At 39.3% G+C, this 13,966-nt stretch overlaps 1 protein-coding gene across 1 annotated transcript; it reads left to right on the forward strand.

The window, feature by feature from the left end:
* The first annotated feature begins 393 nt into the window (after nucleotides 1–393).
* LOC124256274 (inhibitor of growth protein 4-like) lies at nucleotides 394–13,909 on the forward strand. The gene is made up of 8 exons (XM_046690244.1): nucleotides 394–460; nucleotides 2,156–2,227; nucleotides 3,781–3,947; nucleotides 4,813–4,924; nucleotides 6,624–6,708; nucleotides 7,529–7,679; nucleotides 9,395–12,811; nucleotides 12,844–13,909. The coding sequence occupies exons 1-7, from the start codon at nucleotides 424–426 to the stop codon at nucleotides 9,494–9,496; spliced, it is 726 nt and encodes a 241-aa protein (XP_046546200.1). The 5' UTR covers nucleotides 394–423; the 3' UTR covers nucleotides 9,497–12,811; nucleotides 12,844–13,909.
* The last annotated feature ends 57 nt before the right edge of the window (nucleotides 13,910–13,966 follow it).

Below are 13,966 nucleotides of genomic sequence, written 5' to 3' on the forward strand. Positions count from 1 at the left end.
GATATGAAAGTAAAAGAAATCAGAAATTACAGATCGGCACTTTTCTCATCTAATAATAGTCGAGATGGTTTGCTCTAGGGACATGATTAAAAACGACGTAAACCTATCACAGTTGTAAGTACATAAGTGTAGATGATATAGCAGGAGTCTACATTATATATGTTATTCTATAAACTTTTGTATAAAATCCCTGCTGGAATGTATCTAGAGACGATCCATCTGAAAAACAGGTTCCACTGCACATATAGTGTGAGTATCCTGGGCTTTGAAAACCCTGGGCAACACAAAAGGCGTTGTTTGTGTTGTTTTCACAGTGCTTTATATTGTCAGCAGCGGGCCTTTATAACGGTATCGCGTATAACGGTTGACGTTAGGAATACATTACCTCGAACTTCACTCGACCTTGACACTTGCTCCAGAAAAATGGCGACTGCAATGTATTTGGAGCATTATTTGGACAGTAAGTATTCATCTGTCATCGGTTACTGTTCACTGAGATTTAGTATAATTGTAACACAACATACGATAACACACTTTATATGTCATTTTTGTCCCACGTGCACTGCAAAATTATTGTCTTTGTCAAAAAAAGTAGTGTCAAAAGTTTTTAAATGGACCCGCGTCGATCTCAAAATTTGGCGCAATATGTCACTTTTTCATCGTCTGAGAACTTTAGGAAAAAACAAAGACAGAACATAACAATAGGATAATTGTGTAGCTTGACTACCCATCTTATGAAACGCATGTAGGAAGAATGCCCTATTACATCCGATTTGAATGACGTTTACTGTTATTTTATTGCTTTCTGGAAGCCTGCCAAATACGTCGGAACGCGATCGTTATCGTAAGCCATGTAAACATTGTAAGGCAGGTGAAACCACACAGGTCAGACGATCGCACATATTAATATACCCTGGCCAGTGTCTAGGGGCCAGTGTTTATGATCGGTGTATGAAATAAGGCCCGTCCGACCGCACGAGATGGGCTAGATTTCAGACGGAAGGTCTAGATTTACAGCTAGCCAGCCCGATGGTCTGGTAAAAATTCAAGATGTTATATGCATCTGAGTCATATCTTGGTGTCTGGTCTGGTTAAATCCATTTTGGACTGGTAACATTTTGAAGTTACCAGCCCTTATGTCTGGCTGGGGGTTTGGGCTTATTTCATACACTGCTATGATGTGTTACTGCCCCAATATGAATTAATCTAATATATGTAAAGAAAAGGAAGAAACGGTCTTGCGTATCAAGGGATTGAGTTGTTTTCATTTGAAGTTTGGCGAAATTCTCATGCAGGTCCCCGATTGTTTTAGCTTCCTTCAGTCCTGACAGTAATGGTGGTAACTGCATAAGATAGCGAGATATTTCTTTCGCTGGATTTTCAACTCATAAGTAATCCTTCAGAACATTCACTCAGTTCATTGAAACAGTTTTCAATGGTTTTACCTTGACGTACAATCCAAAAGGTCCTGACCTTCGAATGATTAATATCAAGGGTTCATACAGGAAACATGAGAATCCTGTGAATGGTAATGGGTAATAAAATGTTGTGGGAGCACCTTTAGAATACAGCACCACCACTTCTCATTGTGATGGTTATTGTTCTGACAGATTTCATGATTACTTCAATTAAAGGAACTTTGTGTTCCATGGTATGACAGATTATATAAACTGGCTGTAATATGAAACAATCAAGTGGTCCTTAACTTCTTTTGAGTAGTATATTTGAAGAGTGTGTGAGTTTAGTTTTACGCCGCTTTTAGCAATATTCCAGCAATATCACGGCGGGGGACACCAGAAATGGGCTTAACACATTGTGCCCAATATTTGAAGAAGTTTCATTATGATTTATGAAATATCAAATGTGAACTTTTATCACTAACTGGACTTCCTATTGGCAGTAAGGAAGTGTTAGATATACAACCAATGATCCCAGGTAACACTGCAATCAGTCCTCGTCAGATATTATCACATGTAAAAATGTCACGTTAGTATTTTGGTGATGAAAAAAATGGACTCTTGAAATTGTCTTCATTTAGTGAATAGTTTGAAATGCATTGAAGCTCTGTGCAGCAACATGATTAAGACAGACAGATTCATTATCTGTACCGTTCGGGATATATGGAGATACTAGAGACAGTTTTATTATCTTTCAGGTCTGGAGTCCTTACCATCAGAGCTTCAAAGAAATTTCAACCTTATGCGAGATCTGGACCAGAGGTCGCAGGGTAAGGATAGTTCAATATGGTCTGTAAAGCTGAGGATCATTCTAAGGATGTTGATTTTGCCAACCTGAAGAATTCTGTTCAATCAAATATGTTTTTATGAATCAAATGTGTACACATATTTTAACTGCTAGTCTTGTAAAGAATCCTTGTTTGAACTTTGAATCATTAAACCTTCATGTCTCACTTGACCACCTTTGTGATATAGTGGCTAGAGCGTCCGCCCGGAGAGCAGAAAGTCACGGGTTCGATCCCCGGATGCGCCCTACCAAAAGATATGAAAATATGGTACTTGTTGGTCCCTGCCTGGCACTTGGCATTAATGGTAGAACAAGGACTGGTTGGCTTGGAGTCAGTATAATGTGTCTGAGTGGGGTATTCATGCTTCACTGTGGCATGGTATCTCAGTGGGCTAGCACTATAACACCAGCTTAAGTCTGGGCTAGTACAAGCAGCCACACATACACATGCATGCACGTTGTCATATGAGCGAAATAATCTTAAGTACAACATGAACCTCATCTCACCTCACCTCACCTCATATGAAATAGATAGACCCAGGAAAGTCTTGACTTCTGGCACTTGAATCTTATTAAAGTATGTCACAATAGGGGTTATCAAGGCTTGCTTAGAGGTCAGTAGTCTGCCCCTAGTCAGTAACAATTCTTCACCTAGACCTATTTTTGCTTCCTATTTGGACCCTGAGTTTTCAAGTTAATCATGTGTAAAATTTTAATTCATGTTATGTCTTTATACATGTGACATGCTGCATATGAATAAACATAAAAGTGAATATTACCTATACCCATCAATCCCATTTTTTTAATAAAATGTTCATGTTTCACTAACATGGCTTGTCAGCACTGGTTACTAACGGTGTTATGACTCAGGGTCCCAACAAGACTTCTCTAAGCATCTGTGTTCACTGCAGTTCAAAAATCAATACAGTGAGTCAACATGTTTATTTGCTCATGAGGAGGCCGGAGGATGTGTGTACTCTCCCAGTACTCACTGGATTCTTTAGGCTTATTTCCCTTGGCTTACAACTTAGCAATAGCCTGCTTGCTCCAGCCTCTTCTCTTGTGGTGAAAATGTCATGATTTGCATTAACAGGTGATATCCATTAACAGAAAGGATTTGTCTACACCTTATGTTCTTTGTCCAAGAGGACAATATTTGTCTGAAGTCTGAAGCAAATGTCCCAGATCTGAATTGCAGATTTTCAGTCTCACTTAACAAGTGATACTGTTTTGGAGAGGTGACTTAAATATCACTTGTAACAGTACCATTGCACTGAGTTTTAGATTTAGGTTTAACCTTTTGCATTGATAGAAATAATTAGCATGATAACAGTACCCTTTATACTGGTATAATAAGATCTTCATAGCAATTCAAAATGTTCTGATAAAAATCATGTGAACTTTCATCCAATTTGTCTACCAAGGGAGGATAGTTTGTCAATTCTAGTTAAATTGCTCTTTAAATGACTAGTGGGCTAGTGTCAGTTTGTTTTCAATTTTCACACATCACATTTGTTGCTCTTTGTGTGTTGACAGAGCTGCTGAAGCAGATCGACAACCTGGCAGAGGAGTACCTGGACAATGTTCGCGGGATGGTGCCGGAAAGACGGACAGACCACCTGGAGAGCATCACCAAGCTGTTCTCCAAGAGCAAGGAGTTTGGAGATGACAAGGTCCAGCTGGCTATGCAGACCTACGAGATGGTAATTATACCACTGTCACAATTTTATCTCAAGTACACATTCAGTCCCTGAAATTAAAGTATGTGTTTGTTAAACAGTCATTAGATGTGTAGCAATAGAAAGAGCAGCAAATACTCCGGCTTTTTATGAAGATATAGTAAGTATTGCAGATTTGAGGGTTGTTGGATATACACTGAACTATGTATATTACAAACACACTTCTAATGAACTGACGGGGCAGTGGGGTAGCCTAGTGGTTAAAGCGTTGGCTTGTCACGCCGAAGACCCGGTTTGAATCCCAACATGGGTACAATGTGAAGCCCATTTCTGGTGTCCCCCGCCATGATGTTGCTGGAATATTGCTAAAACGGGCGTAAAACCAAACTCAGTCAGTCAGTCTAATGAACTGACAGATATAACAAACTGGCCTTGTGGTCCTGGCTGCTTTCTGTATGTTTTATGGTTTTAACTACAGTTATAAGAAACTAAAGTTAGTGGACCCCTTGAGTTCGTTATAACTGTAGGTTGTTGTGTTAGGTTCTATACATGGGTCTGCCTCTAAATTTACCCCTTGTCTTACATGTTCTTTGATGGAGAGAGGGGTAGTGGGGTAGTCTAGTGGTTAAAGCGTTTGCTTGTCACATGGGTACAATGTGTGAAGCCCATTTCTTCTGTCCCCTGCCATGATATTGCTGTAGTATTGCTAAGAGCTGTGTAAACCAATACTCACTCATTCTCTGATTAAGAAACGGTTTGTACATGTTCATGCCTACATGAGTATATTTGTAATTTAGCACATAGCATTTTAGCAGATCAGTCTCTTCAGTTGACCTGTAGTGTGCATTGCTATACTCAGTGTACCTGTGACCCTGTGTCTGCATTGTAGGTGGACAAACACATCAGGAAGCTGGACGCTGACCTGGCCAGGTTCGAGGCCGATCTGAAAGACAAGACGTCATCCAGCTCACGAGGCCATGATCACGACATGGGCAAGAAAAGTAGGCAGTTTGACTAATACCATGTTTCCCATTAAATACCGTATATAACCGTCTATAAGCCGAATTTTGAGGACCAAAAAAATATGTCTGTTGAAGGGGGTCGTCTTATCTGTGAAATACAATTTCACGGAAATATTTTTTAGCTCCCAGTGCCCTGCCAGGACGATGTTACAGGTTACCGGTACATCTGCCAGGATGTTTGCCACAATTACAGCGTTTATGTTGTAAATGATGCATAAAATACATATTAACCTGTGCGTTTTCATTATTTCAACATATTATTACATATTAGTCATTATGACATTTATCGTACAATCAGCAGTGCACACGTTTCCCGGCGATCAAGTTCAAACATGCACAATAATATAGCGGGATGAATTCTGGCGCAGTCATCAGTAAAATATAATACAGAATACTATTATTTAACCCAAAGAAATATATCCTACCATTGTGTAATTTTAATTACAGTTTTTGCTCTATAAATGTAAAATATATAATCAACACTAAGGTCATATGGACCCTCATGAACGCGGTAAGTTGTACGCACATGGAATGGGGTAAAATAAGCAAGCCATTTAAATTCACACATTTTTACCGATGTTACTGTAAACTAGCAGTCCATGGAAAACAAGGCGGTAATAAGCAAGCCAGTTTGTTGACATGTTATCGTCTAACTACAATATGTATGATATTTAGCGAAACAAAATATATTATCCATTTTCTGTCAACTACACTTCATATCGATGCATGAGTAGACGCAATATGATTGTGAATTGTTTTAATAATGTGGACCAAAGTTATAATTATTGGTAACCGCCAGTTGTCTGTGGTCTGTGTTTGTCGCGATTAGGACCCCATCGCGGGGGGTCGGCTTATGCACGAAACATACCATTTTGACACTGATTTTAAGGGTCAAGTTTGGGGGTCGGCTTATCTATGGGGTCGGCTTATAGACGGTAATAGATGGTCACGCTGAGAGAGTTGTGTTTTTACTGCTGTGATGGCGTGAATCATTCTTTATGTATTTCTGTGATGTCACTTGTCTATTGAAATAACTGATGTCTACATATAACACAGCCTACTTCAGGTACACTTAGGGTTATGTCGTGTTGACCATGTTGGAGAGAGAAACCATTAGGGGTGTGCGATAATACCGGTTAAACGGTATATTGCAATTCGAACTTCACAGTACACTTTTCACGAACCGGTTCATCTGATACGATCGGCAATTTTTGTGATGTAGTCAAACTGCTAATAACATTCGTCTTTTACATTATAATACATTCATAGTTTTGAGAATGTTTATTGGTCATATAATTGCATTTGCGAGACTTTTAAACCATATAAATAGAAAAGATAGATTGGTACCGGCATTCGTTGGAAGGATAAACCAACAAAAATAACGAACGCTGCTGCAGACGCTTTTTCTTGAGTTCCAAACTTTAGAGCGAAGCCTTCAATTTGGAAACATTTTCAATTGATCTCTTGTACAATTACATCTGAGTCCTGACAGTGGCCAGTGGCATTGTTTCAAAAGAAAGGAAACAGTAATTTATTACCTTAACCCATGTGTTTCACTTTCACGATATATTGCAATACATATTGCAATGAGCCAACACCTATCACAATATATCGCAATACGAAAATTTTGGCAATACCCAACCCTAGAAACCATTAATATGAAGATGTTTGTTTCCAGACAAGGACAAAGAAAAGAAGCGGAAGAAGAAAGAAGAATTTGAAGATGAAATTCCTAAGAAGAAAAAGAAGAAAGGACAGCTATTGTAAGATGATTTATAATAAAAGACATGTAACTTTTGCACTTGAACAGAAATCTTGACACTGTAAGGGGAGACAACTCTTTTGACACACAAGAGTAGGAGTTTGGTGGATTTGATTTCCACTTTTAATTATTTGTTTTGTTTTGTTGCTTTACACTGTACTCATGAATAATCCGGCTATATGAAAGCTGTAACTGTTTGAGTCAGTACCAGAGAAAATGGTGATTGACATCATGAGCATCGGCTTGGGATGTGATGACCAGTGTTCACGAATGGTGTTTTAAAGTAACAGGACATTGGGTCCTGTAACTTTCAGATGTCTGTCTGACCCATTGAAAATTCACAGGACCCTTAGAATAAAATTAAACACACATTTCAGATTTAACATTTCTTATAATTGGCAATGAAAGTATAAACAAACATAAGATTTATAAACAGCAAACAGGTGTCACATGTCCCATATAACAACTTCAGTCAAAGTCATTGTAAAATATACAGTCCGACACTGGGGCCGGGCGAGTTGTATACTTCTATCGGACCGCTGGCAAATCTGCGGATTTGTCAGAGGGTCAGACGCTATTCGTGAACACTGGATGACGTGAATCATCCAAGTCACCGATCACGTTAGTCACTTCTTACGACAAGTATGGTTGAAGACAAATTATAACCTGGGTGTTCACGCATGTCACCATTAATTGAACGAATGTTTCTCTTGTACTGAATTGCAGAACAATTTAGAGCTATAACCAAACTAGCACCTTCGTTTGAACACTTGTGGCAAACACCGGGACCTGTATATTTATATTGTGCGATCTTATTTCAGGCCAGTTGAAGCAGACCCACCACTTCCCCCATTCCCGTCGATCACCCACCCGTCCGACGTCCTGGACATGCCAGTCGACCCTAACGAGCCCACCTACTGCCTGTGTCACCAGGTGTCGTATGGAGAGATGATTGGATGTGACAACACGGATGTGAGTAGAGCAATGGTGTAACACAAGGCACCCTGTGTAGGGAGAGGGCTTGGGGTTCAGGGGTGGAAATAACCCATTGCCCGATGTCCGAGTCCAGTTTTTTTTTTCTGTCATATATCGGGCTGTACCAGTGTCCAGTTGACTTTCCAATGTTAATTATGCTGTTAATTTAAGAAATCAACAAGAAAATAGGCCGGTATAGTGGAAAAATTATCAGGGCAAGTGATTTTACATGTGCCACTGTACCACTGAGTCCACTGGCAATTTTAAAGTTATTTTCACCCCTGGGGTTGTGATTAGTTGGTCATATGGTGAGGTGAGGTGAAATTGGGTTTAACGTCGTGCTTGAGAATATTTCGCTCATATGACGACATGCATGTGTATGTGTATGAGCGGCTGCTTGTACTAGCCCAGACTTAAGCTGGTTTTATAGTGCTAGCCCACTGAGATACCATGCCACAGTGAAGCATGAATACCCCATTCAGACACATTATACTGACTCTGAGCCGACCAGTCCTTGTTGTACCCATTAATGCCGAGCACCAGGCAGGAACCAACAAGTACCATATTTTAACGTATTTTGGTATGACGTGGTCGGGGAGCGGTTGGTCATATGGGCAGCTGAATATGCTTGTATAATGGCAGTGTCTATAATATCAGATCTTTTGCTCTGATACAAATGTCTGTTGGTGAAGATCTGACATCCCATTCATAGAAGTCATTTCATGTGAGCCATGAGTGGACTTTGTCCTCCCAAAGTGAGTGGGGCGTTCTTTTCCCGGGTTATTGTTGAATAGATATCTGGTCAAGATAAGTAAATATAACAGCACAATTTGTCCTCTAGAGCATGAATTCAGCACACACTTGTCACTTGGCAGTGTTGCTGTTCGGCTGAGATATTGCAATGCAATGCCAAATCATAACGCTCACTCACTATACAGACTGCATTGTAGTATGAATACACAGCTATACATGCACACAGAATGTGATTTATCCCCAATATAGCATGTGTACATTGTAGTAACTAACCTACCCTGATCCCCTGACAGTCTGGACCAGCTTTGTGAAGAAACCCAACCTGATGATAACCATTTGTCTTTCTATGGAAAGCATCAGTATAATCTTATTCATGTTCTCAAAAACTATCGACCGCCTCCGTGGTGTAGTGGTTAGAGCGTCCGCCCGGAGAGCGGAAGGTCGCGGGTTCGATCCCCGACCGCGTCATACCCAAAAGACGCTAAAATATGGTACTTGTTGGTCCCTGCCTGGCGCCCGGCATTAATGGGTACAACAAGGACTGGTCGGCTCGGAGTCAGTATAATGTGTCTGAGTGGGGTATTCATGCTTCACTGCGGCATGGTATCTCAGTGGGCTAGCACTATAAAACCAGCTTAAGTCTGGGCTAGTACAAGCAGCCGCACATACACATACATACGCATGCACGTCGTCATATGAGCGAAATATTCTCAGGCACGACGTAAAACCCAATTTCACCTCACCTCACCTCACCTCTAAAACACTATCCAGATTACCATAGTTCCAAGTTTTAAGGTTCCTGATGATGGTACACCTGGGTCAGTTCTGTTCACTGCTTCCTTTGGTGGTTCCACTTTTGTCAGTTGTTGATCACAATATAACCATGTCAGGACCTCTACAGTGTCCTATTAAGTGTTTCAATCTGCTGATTATTGTAAACCAGTTCAATTCTGTTGCAGTGTCCCATCGAGTGGTTCCACTTTGCCTGTGTGGGTCTGACCACCAAACCAAAGGGGAAGTGGTATTGCCCCCGTTGTCAGGAAGAAAGAAAGAAGAAGTGATCTCCGAACTTTGTTCACATGAAATCAGCATTGGTTCATTCATTGTTTTACTTGAGTCTCAGATTTTAATGTTTCGCATTACAGAGAGAGCAAGCTAACGTCTCTCTGCTGAACATTGTGCCAAGATGTCCAGATCAAAGGACAGTGGAATGAGAGGATAGATTTTAAATGAAAGAAAATATGATTGACGTTTTTTTCCTTCTTTTTATCAGCTTAGGTTCAAGGAGATCTTTTAGTTTCTGATGGATGTTTGATTTAAAATAATGCAAGTGTTACGGAAGCATGGTTTGATTCTGTGGAGATTTTCAGTTACCATGGCAATGTGAGAAAAGCATATGTGATGAATATGTGTCCCAAGTTTTGCTCTGTGGCAGTTATAGTGATGTTATATCTAGTCTTGCTTACCTTGCATTGCAGTGTTAATTACCTGGAGACAAGAAGTAGTAACATTAATGATTGGACAAATGGCTGTTCAAAGAAAAACTCAAATGTAACTCAAACATTCCATTCAGTTGTATCTAAAATATTCACAGAATCTTCTTGTATCACACTGATCATGTTCAGATTTGTAGCAGATTATTAGGTTAATTTAACTGATTTATCCTATTTTTATAGCTTATGCCATTTTGAGTTGATGCTGATGTCACCCAGAGGTGGTAAGGGGGATAACTCATTCATCTCCGAACTCAATCACGTGTCTCTGATTATGCAAAATGTTGATAATAACAAATATGGACTCACCGGAACAAAAATCACTGTAGTTTGCATCTTGTGAGTTGCTCAGTGCCTGTTATTCTCACGTCCAGGAAGACGTCATTGAAGTGATATTGTCTTGCCTACTTGAGAGTTATTCTTTGTTGATTAGAGGTCAAAATATACAACAGTCCAATGACAGGTTGAAGATGTATCACACTATTATATCATTATTCAGTCTGATCTATTTTTGTATTTTCAATGCATACGTGACAGAATGACCCAGCTTATTGTGGGTTTTGTTGAGGGTTGCAACCTGTTCATTGTATCCCAAATCATTCTTAACCTGTGAGATTTTAGCACTTTACTGTGTGACTCAGCAAATAACATTGTGAGATTCAGTAGTTCTCTTGATGAACTGATTTATGCCCATATATATGGAGTACACATCTTGTACACAAGTGCTCATTCTGGACGTGATGGTTGTCAGAGTTGTACGTTAGGTGTCTCCCAGTTTTCACAAACACACATGGAGCACATTTGGAGCACAACCTATTATTTCCATATTTTCAGTACGTGTGTGAATGTAAATATGTGTTCATCCACAGGTAGTGCTATTGTGTATCCAGGCCCGCCGTGATGTTGCTGGAATATTGCTAAAAGTGGCGTAAAACCAAACTCAGTCAGTCAGTGTAACCAGTCTCTATCACGCTCTGACTGATTAAACGCCAATAGTTCAACATGCCAGACAGTTGTAGGGATTTTATGAGTACCATCAGTATCTGGGTTGACAGATGTTGAGATAGCAGAATCTTAAACAAGCTATAGTTCAGTCCACTTACGAAACAGTGAGTGATGTTTCTCGTCAAGAGAAGGAAACAGGTGCTTGATCATCTTGGTTCTTATAAATTATACTAGGAAACACTGCCAGAGGCTGCTAGGACATTGTATTGTCTGTGTCATTAGTTTACTGTGGCCATGTCGATTGTCAAGAACAGTAACAAATATGTCCTCCATACGTAAAGTAAACTTCCAGTATTTTCCTCTTTTTGAATAACACTTGCTAATATTTCATAAATATTCACAAAATTCTGCCATCTTGACTACAGTCATTTCCTGAAAATTTGCAGACACCAGGTTCCTAGGTCACTGTTGTCATAGTAACAGGACTCATTGTGCCGTTGTCAGCGCAGAGGCGTCTTGTATGAGTGGGTTTATCGTCCTGGTTACCAGGGTATTCCGGTCTGAAGGGTCACTGTCATGGTATAGTTGAAGTTTTCATGTTAATATTTCATGTTGAATTTATGTACTGACTAATGAGCACTTTTCAAAATGTTGTTGATGTTTTAACATTTTTAGCCAGTACTTTGTACATACATTAAAGGTTCTGTTCCACTGTTTTATTTGCATCATATTGCATGTGTTCATTTCATTTGTGTTCCTTGAAAACTGTTGTTTTTTTAAACTTGTAAACTACTTGAGGATACAGTTTGCTTTTACCCAGTACTGCAAGTTGGAAAGCTGAAATGTTTTTAAGTTTAGAATTAATGTTAAATTTGATTCTGAGTTGTTATTGTGTGCTAATGAACATGTCAAGCTGCTGCCAGAAGTACTTTGTTTATTGACAGCAGTATTTCTTGAAAATTCTACAGCAAATTAAATACAAGACTTAACTATACATCCACAGTAGATATGAATTTAATACTGTGTTGAACCAGATCAACAATACATACAGGATATATTCAGTGAGTATTTCTGAATAAAATATCTTTATTATAGTTGCATGTATAGGGCAGTTCCTTTTTCAAAGTAACGTTCTATCAGTATTTTACCAGAACATTTGTTTCATTCATTGTGTGAGGACTGACGCCATACGTGTGTTGTTGAAGCAGGGGCCTCTAGTCGGTGTTATTCCAGTATATGACTGTTGTAAGGGTGAACACAGTGTGCATGAACATTGCAGTATTTATTTGTCTCCGTATCCTCCCATATTATCTCCATACTCAGTTGTGTCTAGTTATAGAACAGTAGTTATCTAACTTATCTATTTAAGACACTTTCACAACTCATAAGATGAGTGCAGTCTTGTAGTCTCCTGGTGGAGGTGCAGCGGCATGATCAGTTCAAATGTTTGTCAAAAATTATTCCTTTAAATGTTGATAGAAAACAATTTCCTGTACACATTCAGTCGTTTCTGACTGATGACTGTATATTGTTGGATGTTTTGTGTACATGTTTGATCTCACCACAGGGACATTTTGTTCCCCATCATAAGGATAACCAGATCTCTCTAGACTTCCTGTCTGGCAAGGCTGTGTGCCATTACTTTCATATGTGGACACTGATTCTCATCACAAGCTGTCTTGTCAAACTTGTTTCTGGCTTGGTATTACTATTACAAGCAATCGTTAAGCTGGGTTATAGCATTTTGTGTCTTGGATATGGAAGTGGGGTATGTGTGTTGCTCCTGGACATTCAGTTGTGTGTGCTACCCAGCAGTGTGTTTGTGGAGGACAGATGGCCCACTGATCAACACCAATGTAACTGTCCGAGGTTATTGCTTTGTCAAGTTGGCAGTTAGTGTTTGAGGCTTTGATTCAACTGAGGTGTTGGGGAAAATCTGTGTTATCTCCCTTTGGCTCCCTAACCTTCAGATGATGTTCCGTTCAAAAGTTGGATTAGGTTGTGTGTTACTTCATTTGTTTCACTAATTTCACATTTTCTTTTAACAAAATAGGGCAAATGTGCATTTGAAAAAGTTCTTTTGCACTTCACAGGTGCAGCAATCTCATAGTTATCTACACAACCCTGTCAAGTGTTTTAGTCATACAAGGTTTACTATTTACATGAATTATTGGTATCCTTTTGAAAAGGTCACACCCATTTAGGTTATTCTTTTGGCCAGTTTGTCAGGAAACTGCATGTGCTGCAGAAGTGAATGTAATGAGACTCCAGGAATGCTTTTACTGCCAGTTGATCTCAGCTACTGGATATTCAGGGGGAGTATTTATTAATGAAACTGTTAGATGAGAACAATGAGGGGGATACAGTTACAAGTTAAGTCGTCTTGGTGGATTGAGAAAGAATATACAGGTTTATTTGTTAAAAAGTACCTGAATTGGTGAGGCCTTGTGAAAGTTACATTCCTCATATTTTACAAGGCAGAACAATGACTTTAAACAATAGTCGGGTTGTTTCACAAACAGTGCTATATTATGGCTACCAGTAAGTACTGTTTCTCAACTTTTCCCATTGACACAGATGTAAGATATTTTTTTACCACAACTGAAACATATTTTCAGTATTGGCATCTTTCCTTCCAAATACGATTAATGGTCTTTTTATCTGTATTTTTACTCTTTGTTATGTTTTCCTGTCTCAGTTTTGCTGAAATACCAACAATATTTTTGAAACAATGTCTGTGACAATGTCATAGAACTCGGTTATCCTAGGTAGTTGAGTGTATCCCTTATTTCTTTTAAATGTTTTGAAGTAACATGTTTTACAGGAATGGAAGAGAGGCAATGTTGTCAGCTATGATGAAATAGATGGCCATCAATACCCTAGTGTCCTGAGCAAGTCATGAGGAGTACCTGTGTTTAGATCCTTGTTTTGATCTGTCATGTTGCTCGGAGGTTGTTTTAATTGTACAGTTTCTCATTTTAATGTTAACCATTGTACATTTGTAAATATCACTATATAAACATGTTGATAATTGAACACTGAGTCGTGTGTGCTTTGTGAACCAGATCGCAGCAGAATGGAGTTGAATCCATG

Source organism: Haliotis rubra, unplaced genomic scaffold, assembly GCF_003918875.1.
Source record: "Haliotis rubra isolate DU_JTF1 unplaced genomic scaffold, ASM391887v1 Scf622, whole genome shotgun sequence".
NCBI classification, from domain to species: domain Eukaryota; kingdom Metazoa; phylum Mollusca; class Gastropoda; order Lepetellida; family Haliotidae; genus Haliotis; species Haliotis rubra.